Below are 16,378 nucleotides of genomic sequence, written 5' to 3'. Positions count from 1 at the left end.
CCTCACAAAATAGGTTGGAAAGAGTTCTCTTCTCATCTGTTTTCTGTGAGAGATTGTGTAGAATCAATGTGATTTCTCTTCCTTCTTTTTTTTAATTTTTTTTTTATTTTGAGAGAGAAAGAGAGAGAAAGAGAGAGAGAGAGAAAGGGCAAAGGGGAAGGGACAGAGAGAGAGGGAGACACAGAATACAAAGCAGGCTCCGAACTGTCAGCACAGAGCCCGACACGGGGCTTGAACCCACGAACCGCGAGATCATGACCTGAGCCGAAGTCAGATGCTTAACCAACTGAGCCACCCAGGTGCCCCTTCTCTTCCTTCTTTATTTTTGTTTTAGTTATTTCCCTGATAAAGTCAGTGAAGTCTTCCTAACCTAGAAATTTGTTTCTTTAGAAGATTTAAACTTTGAAAACATTTTATTTATAGTGATGAAACTGTTCAAGTTACCTATTTCCTCTTGGGCAAGTTTTAGTAGTTTGTGGTTTTTGAGGAATTGTTTTGTCTCATCAAATTTGTTTAATTTATGTGCATAGAATTGCTCATAATGTTTTCTTATTATACTTTTAATGCCAGCAGGGTCTGGGAGATGTTCTGTTCCATTCCTGACATTGTTAGTTTAGGTCTTTTCTCTTTTTTCTTTACTAGTCTTGTTAGAGATTTATCAATTTTACTGATCTTTTCAAAGAACCAGATATGGTTTTCATTGATTTCTCTATTTTTTCAATCTAACTGATTTCTGTTCTTATCTTTATTACTTTTCTTTCTGCTTGCTCTTGGTTTATTTGCTTCTAATTTCTTAAGGTGGAAGTATAGATTAATGATTGAATTTTTTCTTTTCTATTAAAAATATTTAATAGTGTTAAAGTTTCACTAAGCATTGCTTTAAATTTATCCTAAAAATTTTGATATGTTGATTTTCATTGTTGTTCACTTTAAAATATTTACTAATTTCCTTTGAGACTTCTTTGACTTCTATATTTTTCAGAAGCATCCTCTTATCTTTCTGTTATTGACTTCCAGTCTAATTCCATTTTGGTCATACATACATACTTTGTATTACTTCAATTTAAAAAATGTTTTAGAAATTTCTTTTCTGAACTACTATGGCCTATATTGGTAAATGTTCCATGTATAGTTGAAGGGAAGGTATATTCTGTTGCTGTTGGGTGGAATGCCTTACAAATATGAGTTAGGTCATGCTGGTTGATGGTTTGATTCTTCTATACCCCTGATGATCTTCTGTCTACTAGTTCAATCAATTGTTGTGTGAAGAGTGTTGAAAACTTCAGCTATACATGTGGACTTTCTATTTTACTTTCAGTTCTGTCAGTTTTTACTTTGCATGTGTTGAAGCTCTGTCGTCAGGGGCTTACTCATTTAGTATTGTTATGCATTCTTTGTAAATGTAACTCTTTTATCTTTATAATATCTCTGGTAATTTTCTTGGCTCAAAGGTTTACTTTATTTTAATTTTAATATAATAATATTAATATAAATTAATTTGAATATGATATTAATATAAATATTCCAGTTTTGTTTTGATTACTGCTTGCACTGTGTATATTTTTAAAATTCTTTTATTTTTACCTACACATATTTGAAGTGGGTTTCTTGTAGCTAACATAAAGTTGGTACATTTTAAAAAATCAATTCTGACAATTTCTATCTTATAATCAGTGTGTTTACACTATATCCATTTAATGAAATAATTGGTATGTTTAGGTCTACTATTTTATTATTTGCTTCTATTTTTTGTCTTTTTCCCTTTTTTTCACATTTCCTGTATATTTTTGGGTCATTTGGCATGTTTTTAGTATTCCATTTTAATTTGTCTGTTGTGGTTCTATGTATATTTTTGTGTGGTCACCCTAGGGATTGTGTTAAACATATTCAACTCCTTAGAATCATTATTTTACTACTTCAATTGGGATGTAGAACTTTTATCAATTTGTAGGTCCTTTTACTCTCCCACCATTATGTTATTAGTTGTTTTATGCACTATGTCTCCCATTGAAAACCTCATCAGACAATGTGGTAATTCTTGATTTCAATGATCAAATATATTCCAAAGATTTCAATGGAAGAAGAATAGTCTATTTTGTTTCACCAGTGTATTAGTCAATTCAGGCTTCCATAACAAAAGGCCACAGGGAAAGCCTGGGTGGTTCAGTCGCTTAAGGGTCTGGTTCTTGATATCAGGGTCATGAGTTCAAGTCCTGCATTGGGCTCTGTGCTGGGCTTGAAGCCTACTTAAACACACACACACACACACACACACACACACACACACATGCACACACACACCACAGATTGTGTGGTGTATACAACATAAATTTATTTTCTCATAGTTCTGGAAGCTAGAAGCCCAAGATCAAGGTGCCAGCTTGGCCATGTACTGGTGAGGCCTCCTTTTCTGGCCTGGTTTCTGTGGGTTTATGGAGAGCAAGAGAGATCTCTGGTATCTCTCTCTTATAAAGGTGCCAGTCCTATTGGATTAGGGTCTCACCCTTATGAACTCTTTTAACCATAATTAACTCCTTAAGTGTCCTAATGCCAAAATTGGGGGTTAGGACTTCAACAAATGGATCATGGGAGGGAAGACAGTTCATAGTCCATAACACCCAAATATTTACCATGTGTGTTGGTCTTCCTTAATTCCTGATGCTCTGAATCTTCCTACAATGTCATTTCCCTTAGTAATTCTTGTAGAGGCGATTGGCTGACAGTGAGTTTTCTTAACTTCCTTTCATACAGAATGTCTTTATTTTATCCTCATTCCTGAAGGATATTTTTGCTAGATACAGAATTCTGGGCTGATGGTTCTTTCTTTCAGCACTAATTTTCGATGAGAAAAATTCATGGTCACTCAAGCTGTTCCCCTACAAATCATGGGTTTGTATTCTCTGCCTGCTTTCAAGAGTGTTTGTCTTTTAATTTTCAGTGGCTCTGAAATGGTGTGTCTAGGTGTGGATTTCTTTGGATTTATTCTGTTTGAGATTTACTGGGCTCTCATAATCTGGTTAATGTCTTTTACCAAATTTGAAAAGGTTTGAACTACTGTTTCTTGAAAATATTTTTCTGACCTTTACTCCTCTCTTTCCAGGACTGATGAGATGAATTTCAGTCCTTTTGGTTTCATCCCATAGGTCCCTGAAGCTCTATCTAAAAACTCCCTTTCTTGCTCTTGTTTAGATGGAATAATTTCCATTGATTTATCTTCAAGTTCAATAAGTCTTCTGTTGTCTGCATTCTGCTACTGAGCCCATTCAGTGAGTTATTTCAATTATTTTATTTCCCCACTTGTAAAAGGTCCATTTGGGTTTTTATATCTTGTTTTTCTTTGTTGAGAGTTTCTGTCTTTCCATTTCTTTCAAGAGTATTTGCTTTCATTTGTTGGACCATTTTTGTAATAGTTGCTTGAAAATCTTTGTCAGATATTTCCAGCATCTGTGTCATTTTGACATTGGTATCTGTTAATAGTCCTCTCCTATGCATGTGAACTGAGAGCTTCCTGGTTTTTCAGGGGGCTGTTTTGGATGGCATCCCGTATATACTGAATGGTATGTTTTGAAACCCTGAGTATTACATTTAATGAGGTATGTTGATCTTAGTAAAGCTGGAAATAGGCCTTGTTGAGTTCAGGCTATGGGTTCCTGCCAACTCCCCGTAGATTGTTTTCTTTACAGAGACTTTGCAGTGCCATTTGAATCTGTCCTGAATGTGCCCACTTAGTGGTAGGTGTGGCTCTGGACAGTGGCCTCTGCCCAGTTCAGAGTTCAAAATTTTTGGTTTGGTTTTTGGGGTCATATTCACTCAAATGTGACTCAGTGGTGATCCCTGGCATTTCTGGACAACCACCTGTTCCAGATCTTCTGTCTTCTTTTTCAGTTCTTTAGTTGGGAAGCTGGAGCTCTAGGCATGTTATTGTGATACTTGCTTTTAATGGTCCCACCTGCACCAGTGTCCAGTGGCAGAATGATAGAAAAGAGAAAGATCAGTGTCCTCCTTCAGTTGCATAGGAATACTATATTCTATACCCTCAGTGTTCTAGGGGTCTCTAATCTTCATGGGCTGGGGCATGAGAGCATGGAGAAAAAATGGGGTATCTTCCATTCTCTCTCAGCACTCGGGGTTCTCTTCCCTAAGTTTTGGGAGAAGGATGGGGACCTGCTTCTGGATGTTGAGCTGCCTTGAGTGCAGGCAAGGGGGGAAAGGTAGACTCACTTCTGGTTTGGTGGACTTTGAATTCTGGTTTTTCTCCCCAATCTGCCTGCTGCTGCTTACTTTGAGAATCTTCAGATGGCTGCTCCATGGCCCTGTGGCTGCATTTGGTGACTGAAACACGGTGGAGTGTTTATGCCTAGAACTGGAACCAAGTGCAGGTGTTTTTGTAAAAATATGGGTTTTAATTTTCTGTAACTATGTAGATGGACCCAAACTTTGGCATTTCTAGTGTGGGACAAATCCTAAGCACCCTTTCAGGGATATTTATAACTCATTCAGGTGAATTTTGAAGGCAAAACACTGTAGCTGGGGGCCTCATGGTGTGGTGGGGTCAGAGTAATCATGGAGGGCTCCCACATGTGCTTCTTCCTGGGCACAGATAGTGGCAGGCCATCTCAAACACACACACATACACATGCATGCACATTTAAACACATACATGCTCATCCATACACACATGCATAGACATACATATACCCATGTACATAAACACATATACATGCTCACAACACACATACACACATGAATAGACATATATGTATTCACATACATTTCAATGCACATACACACTCACAAACATATATACACACAAACATACATACATGACACATATACACATACATACATGCATATTTTTAAAGTTTGTTTATTTTTGAGAGAGAGACAAAGTGGGGAAAGTGCAGAGAGAGAGGGAGACACAGAGTCCAAAAGCAGGCCCCAGGCTCTGAGCTGTCAGCACAGAGCCTGATGTGGGACTTGAACCCACAAACCATGAGATCATGACCTGAGCCGAGGTCAGATGCTTAACCAACTGAGCCACCCAGGCGTCTTCATACATGCACATTTAAACACATACAACAACATACACACGTTTAAACACATGTACAAAGACATGCACACACATATATGTGCACATACAACCGTACCTGCATACCCCCACATATATACACATAGACACACACACACACACACACACACACACACAGTGTGATCAGGAATGATTTCATGACATGCATATCAAAGAGATACAGTTTTCTTTAAGATTAGTCTGTGAGGACTCCTATGAAGTGAATGTCAGAAATAACGGAGACCTGGTGCAACCCCACCTTGGGGATGCAGCTGAGTCTGGGGCCACAAAATGAATAGGAGGTGCCTCACTGTACAGTATGAAAGTTGTGTGTTCAGCTGGTTATGGATAAAGGTGACAGTTGGTTGTGTGGTTAGGTGTTCTCTGCTTTCACATGGTAGTGTTTGTGAGGACTCATCTGGTGATAGCCTCACGGGTGGAGAAATGACAGAGAGACCATGATTCCAAAAGCAAAGCTGTTGGCTGGGAGGGCAGATGTGGCAGAAGCTCAGGTGGGCATGGCATCCACAAGAAGCATGCAGACTCCACTTAACCCATCTGGTCCCCAAGGACATCTTACTGCAGAGGTTTTGCTTCTGGAGATGTCCAAGTCAAACAGAGGCTGTGGTTGAGGGGACAGAGAGGGATGATGAGTGCGTGAATTCGTGCTCATGTGGGTGTGGGCTGAGAAGCAGGAGACATAGATGAATCTTAAACCCATGTGTGAATACATAGATCTAGGGGTCACCATATGAGACATGGCAGGTAGACAGGAGCATATTTGCTGGAAGAAGCAGGTGACATGCTAGCCTGGGATGTCCAAGGGTGGTCAGCTATCTGGGCATGGTACTCAGTTGACACTGGTCTGGGGTTGGAGATTCAGGATTTGTTGGCATGTTTGTGGTAGGAGGGACTGGGGGAAGAAGTGGCGTGGAAGGAGTGGATGATGATGGGACCTCCCCCTGGGACACTGGGGGACATGAGACCATGTAGGGAGGGGCTTGGGTGGGAGGAGAACCAAAGAACATTGAGGCTGACCACAGCCCCTGCCAGTCACTGCATAGATTTTTGGATCATCATCACTGCCTTCCATCCAGACACCTGTCCTAGGTGGTATCAGGTCACTGAGGACAGGTAGGTGAAATTCAGCCACCTGGATGCCTTATCTTTTTCTCCATGAAAAATATATTTAAGGCATAAAAATAGGACCATTTTTACTTTGGCTATTTGAATTTTAAAAAATATTAGAAATCCAATTAAAAATCTTGTAACTCAAGGATAGTGCCCATTCTTGGTGATAGCATGTAAAGAATTCTCCCTGAAAATACCAATGCTTTGATGTGCAGGCCAAAAACCAAGAGTTCCACTGACTTCTGTTGAGAAAATAGAGAGGCATTCCTGAAGCAGAAAGTCCCTAGTGCATGAAATTGAATAATCTCATGTGGAAAGGTAGGCTTATAAACACCCCATCTGGATTTGGGGTTCCAGCAGTACTGTGGACTTCTGTAATGTGAAAACTCTCCCATCATAGACATCTTAAAATGTGGGACAGAATGTAATAAAGTCAAGTTAAGTTAATATCTGGACTGGCAAGACGAAAAAGGGACATTTCCAGGTGCTAGAAAGGAAGAGGCACTAAGAAACTAAAGCAATGGGTGATGAGTTGGTGCACAATTGGGGGACTTTGGGTCCCAGGGATCTGCATCTGACTTACACTACCAGCTTGCAAATAGACTGTGGGAGCAAAAAGGAAGTGGAACAGAGACCAGCATACAAGGATGGAAACGTTGTAAAACCACATCATTAAAGAAAAGATGGCCCAATAAAGCAATATGCCTGGAGCTCAGGGAGATTATAGGGCACTTGTCTTTCTGCCTTGGCCCAGGTGGGTGGGTTACCTCACCACCCAGGCCACACTTAATACCACTGGCTAAGGAAACCATGCTAGATGCACTCACAATAAAATTCATCTAAGCACCGGAGGAATAATCCTACATAGAAGAGAGTTGGAAGTCACAGTAAATATCAGGATTAGACCACCTGGGGACCTCAGATAATAGAACAACTATCTGAAAGAGTATTTGAAATAAGCATACTTAAAATGAGTTATATGGGAGACTTGAAAATGTAAGAAAAAAGTAAAATAGTAAGAAAAAGAATAGGCAGATTCAAAAAAGAACCAAATGAATGAGAAGCACATTTGGGAAGCTTCTTGAATGGGAAACACATTTATGATAAACAATTTAGTGGAGCGATAAGTAGCAAATTAGACATAGCTGAAGAAAAATCACTGAATTGGAAGATAGATCTGGGGAAGTTACTCAGAATGAAGCAGAGATTTAAAAAAATGAGATAATGACAGATGTGGGGAAGAGAAGTAGAAGGCCACACATGTGTCTAAAAGGACTTCTAGGAGAGACTGGAGAGAATGAGGAAGAAGAAATAATGAAAGAAATCACGTAGGTAATTTTTAGCACTGGTTGAAGATGTGAATCCTAAGCTTCAGGATTTACGAGTGATCATGAGGAATGTAGGGAACATAAGTCCACAGATAGACACATCACAGTGAACCACAGAAAAATAAAGATTAATGGGAGGGCAGTTATCCTTCCTGCAGATTTGTCAACAGCAATGAAGAGCACAAAGAAGGCATCACCTTCGATGTACTGGGGAAGATACTGTCAACTGGAATTCTGTATCCAGCCAAACTATCATTCAAAATTCAGAATGAAATAGAAATGTTTTCAGGAAGCAAATGGAGAGAATTTACCATCACAAAACCTTGCTGGAAAAAAAATGCTGATGGATATACGTCAAAAGGAAGAAAATTTAGTCTAGAGTGAATAAGTGGGTCCTAGAAGTAATGTGATGTGAAGCAAAAGAAGTAAGTTAATAAAAACCACATCCAGTCCCAAGGACAGGGGTTTGATTACAGGAATGGTGATTGGCTTGCTAGAAGTTACAGATTGCATTAGAAGTCATTGTGTGTGTGTTCTTGTGCCTTGGGCATCACCCACTCTTGGTGACAGTGCACAAGAAATTCTCCCTGAAAATACCTGTGCTTTGATGTACAAGTGACAAGATATGCCTCCATTTGTTAGGATAATTATGGTATCACAAATGGTAAATGCCTAATCCTGTAACATGACACATACTGACCTGGAAATTATTTGACCTGGAGCCTTCAGATTCTGAGAAACAACCTGTTCTTTGCTTTATGCATCTCCTGAGTGTGGAATTCTCTGTGTGGAGGGATCCAGGAGCAAGGCAGGCTTGTGCCCAAGGAATCCTGGTTTTGAGACCCAGAAGGTGGGCCCTTATTCAGTTCTAGACATTTAATTGTCCATTCCTATCCCCAGAACCTGTATTGGTGTTTGCCAAGGGACAGACAACACACAGTGAGGTACAGACCAAGGCGGGGGCCAGTGCCACACTGAGCTGTGAGGTGGCCCAGGACAAGACGGAGGTGACGTGGTACAAGGACGGGAAGAAGCTGAGTGCAAGCTCCAGAGTGCGTGTGGAGGCCAAGGGCTGCAGCAGGAGGCTGGTGGTGCAGCAGACGGCAAAGGCGGACGCGGGGGAGTACAGCTGTGAGGCTGCGGGGGAGAAGGTCTCCTTCCGCCTGGATGTCATTGGTGAGTTCCTTGACATCTGTCTTATGCTCCTTAAGCTAGTTGTTAAGGATTGGGGGTGTGCACAGGTGACATCTAATGGTCTATTTTGTCATCATGCTTTCATATAGCTAGCAGTTATTAATTATATACCCATGGCAGCATTTTACGAATGCTTCTTGTCTTTTCACTTGTGCAAACATTACAACAACCTCAGAGGAGGAATTCTGAATATTCTCATTGTAATATGAGCTAAGAAAATTCTATAACTTGCTGATATTCACACAGCCAGAAAACCTAAGAGCCAGGGTTTGGGCCCAATATTCTGAGATTATTTATTTACTTTTTCTGCCTGAAAAACTTCATCATGCATATTTATTTTAGTAGGTATTCTGGTACTTTAATTTCTTTTTTTGCTTATTTGAAAAAGTACTTATTTTGTCTTCAATTCTGAGGCCTATTTTCTCTGGGTATCAAGTTACATATGTAAATACAGTGGACTCTTGATCAGCATGGGTTTACACTCCACAGGTCCACTTATATGCGGATTTTTTCTATAAATACAGTACAGTATGTAAATGTGTTTTCTCTTCTTAATAACATTTTTTTCTCTGTAGCTTATTTCATTGTTAGAGTGTAGTCTATAATACACATATCATACAAAGTGTGTGTTAATTGACTATATCATCCGTGAGGCTTCCAGTCAACAGTAGGCTACTAGTAGTTACATTTTAGGGAAGTAAAAGTTATACATGAATTTTTTTTTTACTGCATGGTGGGTTGGCACCCTTAACCCTTGTGTTGTTAAGAGTCAAGTTTATATATTTTCACATTTTAAAGATATCATTCCATTGTCTTCTAGGTTCCATATTTTCTCTTAGAACATCAACTGTCAGATCTGTTATATTCTCTCAAGGGTTTTCTTTTCTTTTCTCCTGTTGCTTTTAAGATATTGTTTTTGGCCTTCAGAAGTTTTACTTTGATGAACCTGGATGTGGTTTTCTTTGTATTCATACCGGTTGGGGCTGTAGATCACCTTGAGTGTTTGGGTTTATGTCCTCATCAACCATAGGCTATCCTTGGCCTTTCTCTGTTCTGTCCTATCTCTCTCCTTTGTCAGAACTCTTGTTATATTTTATTTGACGTTTTTATGTTTCCCCACATATCTTGTTGCATCTTTCTCTCTGCCTCCGAATTATTTTTCTCTCTCTGCTTTATTCTGGGTATGTTGTTTACCTGCCTTCCAATTTTCTAATATTGTATTCTGCTATATCTAATGTGCTGTCCAACTCACTTATAGTGTGTTTACTATTTTCAAGTGATATAACTTCCATTTTTTGATTTCTTATAGATTCCAGACTCTGTAGTAAATTTTTCATGTTTGACCTATTTTTTTAAAATTTCATTTTAAAACTGTATTAATCATGGCTGTATCCCAGTCTGAAAAAACATAATAATCAATCGTCTGATATTGTACTTTTTTCTTGTTTAGTTTTCTATTTACTCCTGTCTGTGGCACATCAGCAATGCTTCGATTGACTGTCAGATATTGCATGAGAAAACTTGTTATATGGATGTTGCTATCTTATTCTAGAAAGAGGGTTGCTCTTTCCTGTGATAGGCAGGGAGAGGACAATCAAACTTTGGCTCATTCCAGGACCATGTTGACTTGGGACCACCTTGTAGTTTTGTTCAGGGTAGTCTGTCTCTGGTGGGCTCAGAGCATGGAATCCCTAAGATCCTTCCTGCATGTACATACTTGAGTTTAATGGGATATACACAATTTTTTAAAAAACGATGATCTCAAGTGTTGGTAAGGATGTGGAGAATCTGAATTATCACACACTGTCAGTGGTAGAGTAAGTTGTCACAATCATTATTGAACACTCTTTGGAAGTATCTATTAAAGCCAAATTTAGCCATATGTATGTACTAGCAGTTATATTTGTCCCCAAAGAGACATACAAGACTGTTCAAGGCAGCTTTACTCATCATATCCCCAAATGGGAAATAGCCCAGATGAATCACAAGAGGTAAAGCAAACACAAGATGAGGTGTTCATACAATAGAAAACTATCCATGCATGCAGCAGCATGGGTAGATCTCACATTCTGTCAAGGGGAAGAAGACAGACCCAAAGAACACCCAATGGATCATGCATTCATGTGAAATCAAAGTCCAGGCAAAAGTAATTGATGGTGGCGGAGGTCAAGATAATGGTTACTTTTGGGCATGGTCAGTAGTGAGTGGGGAGATAGATGTTTTCTGTTTGTTTTTGTTTTGGTTCTGTGGGGACAGTCACACCAAACTCCACTGGGTTGTGCAAACGAATTAGTGCATTAACATGGGAGTTACACTGTGGTAAGGTAGTCTGTGGTGGACACACCATGTGCTGGGGATACAGGAGTGAACAACCCCACCTGCCCACAAGGGCTGGCTGTCACATGGGAAGGACCATGAACTAGCAGAGACAGGTGATGGAACAGCCTCTGCCACCTTGCACCAGCCTTAGAAATTGCTCTTGAGTCAGGACACATCCAAATGTACACTTGGGCTCTAGGACAGGAGGCATATGTTTACAAACACACTCCAGCACTCTTCTGGGCATGTGATGGCATTTGCTCCAAGTAGAAAATTTACTGAACCCTGAGGCTTTCATTCCTGTGACCTAGGCTGGTGACAGCTCTGTGTCTCTGAACCTGTGCATGCCTCTTTTTCCCCAGAGCGCTCGGCCATGTTTGCTAAGGGGCAGCCAGCATGCAGTGAGGTGCAGGCCAAGGCAGGGGCCAGTGCCACGCTGAGCTGTGAGGTGGCTCAGGACAAGACGGAGGTGACATGGTACAAGGATGGGAAGAAACTGAGTGCCAGCTCCAGAGTGCACATGGAGGCCAAGGGCTGCAGCAGGAAGCTGGTGGTGCAGCAGGCAGGGAAGGTGGATGCTGGGGAGTACAGCTGTGAGGCCGGGGGCCAGAAGGTGTCTTTCCACCTGGATGTCACAGGTCAGTTCTTATGGGACTGTCATAGCCTGTGTGGAGGTGATGGGATTGGCTTACATCCCCAGCCAACCATGGTGCTCTTCCCACCAGACCTCATGTGTTCACATGGCCCATTCTCCCAATGCCCTTACCCATGGTTGGGCCAAGGGAGGTTGGGTGGGAAGGGTATGAACAGAAGGGAGATTGTGCTCCCAGAAACCCAAGTGCTGTTTCCACACAGTAATGGCAGTTGTAAGTTCCCTGTATCTGCTCAGAAATTTCTGGGTGTTCTTTGGTACCTGGACCTCTGGCTGTTCCCTGCACTTGGAGTCTGAAGTAGACCAGGCATTTCTCACCCATGATATATGCATTTCCCTCTGCTTAATGTCCTGGCAGCTCCCAGGTGCCCTCATCTAGCAACATGTTGTTTCACCCTAGGGAGAGATGTTTGAATTTCATTAAACCAGGATAAGGAGTAATTTATTCCAGCCAATCATAATTGGATGTATCTCAGACAGAACTATGGACTATCAAAGTTATAGGCATTCTGGGACACCCTTTCCTCCTTGCACATGGACACGGAAGTTACCTTGCACATGGACACGGATCTAGCAAAGTCTAGATCCCTGTTCTGTGCAATGTCTGCACAAAGCAAACTGAGAGCAGAGGGCTGACAGATATGTGATAGACACATGTGAAGTCTGGATTCTCTTTTTGAAGCAAATCTTGCTTCCCCTCTCTTAGAACATTCTGTGTCAGAATTCCCCTTGGGGTATGATTCATCGATTTAGAAATGGAAAAGAATAAGTGGCTTATCTTACACAAGAACACTTTGTTAAAGACGAGGTCTTTAACAGCTGCTGTCTGGTAAAGCAGCATTGCATACCATTTTCTAGAGACTTGTGTGTCTGTCCATTTCTGGCTGGTTCACAGAAAAGGGTCAGAACTAAATGTATTTTCCTTTCCTTATGAGTCTTTTAAAAATTTTTAAAAATGTTTTTATTTATTTTTTTTTTGAGAGAGAGAGAGAGAGAGAGAGAGAGCAGGGAAGGGGCAGAGAGAGAGAGAGAGGGAGACACAGAATCTGAAGCAGGCTCCAGCTCTGAGCTGTCAGCACAGAGCCCGACACGGGGCTCAAACTCATGAACCATGGGATCATGACCTGAGCCAAAGTCAGATGCTTAACCAACTGAGCCACCCAGGCACCACTCCTTATGAGTCTTAATGGCAAATAAAAATGGGCTGCAGTCCTACGTTGGCTTCCAGGTGCCACCACCTGACTGTTTGGTATTGTATCTGCAGAAAATTATTTGTTGGTGTATGCAGATACAAAAAATCTACCATGTGTCTTTTTTTAGTGTTATTTTCAGATGATATTACAAATTATTTTAGGGTAATACATATGAAAAGGTTTGACAAATTGACCAAATTCTTAGAAAACCAGATAAAAGTGACACAAGAAGATTTCAACACCTCAAATAGTCCTAGAATGTTTTAAACAAATAGAGATGTAGTAAATAATCTCACACCATGTGCACTTTCTCACTGGTAGATTATGTGAAATGTTCTGGAAAGAAGTTAGTGCCTATTCCTGGAGATTTTTCTAGAAAAGAGAAGAGGAAGCTATTTATGATTTACTTCACAGAGACAGTATAATGTTGATAACCAAACTCTGAAAAGCAAAGGATGAAAAATTCAAATTACAGGTCAGTCTGTTATGGATTTTCAAGGTCAAAATCTTAAACAAAGCATTAGGAAAATAAATTAGCAAAGTATTTAAAAGATAATACACCATGATGAAGGTCATAGTCTAGGAGTTCAAGGCTTTTTAAACTGGAAATATTAGCAGATCAGTATAATGCATGGCATTAACAGACTGAATGAAAAAGAATGAAGTGATTACTCCATAAATGCAGAATATAGTAGTTGATAAAATTTAACATCATAAATCCAGAAGAAGTGTTTGATAAAGTTCACATCAATTCATGACATAGAATTCTTAGCCAATTATAAATAGAATGGTTCTTTTTTCAGCTTATAAATGATGCTGCAGAAAAACCAGCTAATCACACAGAGTGATCTGTGAGACAGGGAACTACCCAAGGAAGCTAACCGCTATCACTTTTATCCAATGCTATGCAGCATAGTTAGGGGGCAAATAAAGTCAAAGGAAGTTTGAAAAAAACAAAAATAGAATTTATGGATAATATGATATATCCAAAAGATAAATTATTTGACCTAGAAAGTTGACAAAGATTACTGTGTAAAAAGTCAATATTGAGAAAACTCTTGTATCTGTGCTGCCAAGAGACACTTTGAAAACGAAAATTTAAGAGTTATAAGAGCATCAAGACTATCATGTTTCTAATTCCTAGTTTGATAAAGAGATGCTGGGTGGCTCTGTGAGGGTAAATTATTACATGTTATTGAGAGACAGTCAAGAGATGGAAATAAATGGATAGAAAACCATGGAAGAAACAGGCATACCTGATACTAATAAACATCCAACCAAATGGTCATTTTTGGTGGTGGTAGTGGTGGGGACTTTGAAAATTGACAAACAGATCATCAAGGCCACACACAGACAATATACCTCTTGAAGTAGAGCAAAGGGTGAGCATTTGCTGGACTAGGTATCAGAAATATTACAGATAGAGTGATTGAGAATGGTGTCTTGATGCCAGGAAAGATACACTGACCAAAGAACCAGAATAGTGATCTCTGAGACAGACCCATGCAGGAACTGATGACTCCATCCCCTCCCCCTCTGTGTGTGTGTGTTTAATGTGGAACTGTGTACGAAGTAGAGACAGCATTGTTTTAAACAAATGGTGCTAGGACCATTTAACCATATGGAAAAAGGATTGGACTAGTAACTCATACCACTCACAGTCAACCCCTGGTGTTCTCCTCAGAGCAGAAGTGAAACCATATACTCTCAGGTGGTAATGTAGATGTTTTTAATTGCTTCAAGCTTAGGAATGATTGCTTAGAACAGAACACAAGTGCACTAACCACAATGAAACAAATATGAAATATATGAGGACATTAACCTAAAAATGTCGAATCATCAGAAGACAGCAAAGACAAGCCACACAGATGTGGAGGATATTTACAGCACACATAATCACCAAAGATATGCCTTCATATATATAAAAAGATCCTAAAAACAAGCATAGAGAGGACAGACAATGCTATTGAAAATTGGGCAAAAGCCTTTAGCAAAAGAGCAAACACTAATAACCAAAAACACTGGAAAAGGTAATTCACTTTGTGAATCATCAGGACCAGGTAAGAGACAGCCCTGGGAGGTAGAGCTCCACTGCCCACAGTTGCCAAGAGTTGACAACACAGAGTAGGTGACAGTGTGGAGGTTCAGGGACTGTCTTGCACTGTGGGTGACATGCTCTTTGCACATTCATGTGCAAGACTCTGTATCATCTGGGAAAGTTGAAGTGTGCACACATAATGACCCAACATCTCCTCACCCAGAAAAGTGTGTGCATAGGAAAGTCTCTCAGAGTCCTCGCATGGAACAGGGATAGAATATATGGTCCCCACCTGGAACAGCCCAGGAGGAGCAGTGATGGAATGTATGGTCCCCACCTGGAACAGCCCACGTGGAGCAGTGGTGGAATGTATAAATAAATTGTGTTAGTTGTTGCTGAGAAGGTGGTGAGGCTTCTCCAGGCCACACAGCTGGTGCAGAGCCTGGATAAGATTCTACCACCTCCCCATTTAGTTCTTCTTTCTCCCGTGCTACATCTTGAATTACTTTTTGACTTTGTGTGTCCTTCCCTGTCCCCAGAGCCCTCAGCTGTGTTTGCCAAGGAGCAGCCAGCATGCAGTGAGGTGCAGGCCAAGGCGGGGACCAGTGCCACACTGAGCTGCGAGGTGGCCCAGGACAAGACAGAGGTGACGTGGTACAAGGATGGGAAGAAGCTGAGTGCCAGCTCCAAAGTGTGCATGGAGGCCAAGGGCTGCAGCAGGCAGCTGGTGGTGCAGCAGGCAGGGAAGGCGGATGCCGGGGAGTACAGCTGTGAGGCCGGGGGCCAGAAGGTGTCCTTCCACCTGGATGTCACAGGTCAGTAATCTTTAGGGTAGTGAATTAGCCTTGTTTGAGAGAATGGGACTGACTTTGAGCGCAGATCATCCCTAGAGTTCTCACCATCAGTGCTCTTCCATCTCACATCCTCCTACCTTCCTGTTTTTCCTCCCATGGTAGGGTCAAGGGTGGCTGGGTTGGACAGGTGTGTAAGAATGAAGGGGACCACTTGTGTCCATCTTCAGTGGTGTTTAGAACACCGATGCTTAGTTATATATTCCTAGAACCTACCCAATTTCTTTGTGTCCTGGAGCTCTGAATCTACTTAGCATTTGGGTCTGAATTAGACCAAGTGCCTCTTGTAAATTTCCTCCTATTGGATGTTCTGCCAGCTATCAGGTTTGTTCACTCAGAATCACAGGCAGGTTATCACAAACCAGATGTTTGGATCTCACTGACCAAGGATAGGAGGATATTTCAACTACCCATCCATACTTGTAAATACCTCCGACTGACTGTGGATTATCAAAGTTTAGACGTTCTGTGAATCTCTTCCTTCCTTGCACATGTGTAGAAAAGCTCTTTCTGCACCTGTGTGCTGTAGCATCTAGATCCATTCCATGTTGCAATGTCTGTGCAAAGTATACAAAAGCAGAGATCGGTAGATATGTGCTTGTGA

At 40.8% G+C, this 16,378-nt stretch overlaps 1 protein-coding gene across 1 annotated transcript in view; it reads left to right on the top strand.

The window, feature by feature from the left end:
- The window catches only part of OBSCN (obscurin, cytoskeletal calmodulin and titin-interacting RhoGEF), a 161,950-nt gene that overhangs the window by 16,539 nt on the left and 129,033 nt on the right, over positions 1-16,378 (top strand). Inside the window, exons 9-11 of the mRNA XM_042981271.1 lie at positions 8,428-8,703; positions 11,403-11,678; positions 15,463-15,738. Of these exons, the coding sequence (XP_042837205.1) occupies positions 8,428-8,703; positions 11,403-11,678; positions 15,463-15,738 (828 nt within the window). The remainder of the gene's footprint in view (positions 1-8,427; positions 8,704-11,402; positions 11,679-15,462; positions 15,739-16,378) is intronic.

Source organism: Panthera tigris, chromosome A1 (assembly GCF_018350195.1).
Source record: "Panthera tigris isolate Pti1 chromosome A1, P.tigris_Pti1_mat1.1, whole genome shotgun sequence".
NCBI lineage: Eukaryota > Metazoa > Chordata > Mammalia > Carnivora > Felidae > Panthera > Panthera tigris.
The sequence above is the reverse complement of the archived record's forward strand: the minus strand, read 5'-3'. Positions and strand labels throughout refer to the sequence as shown.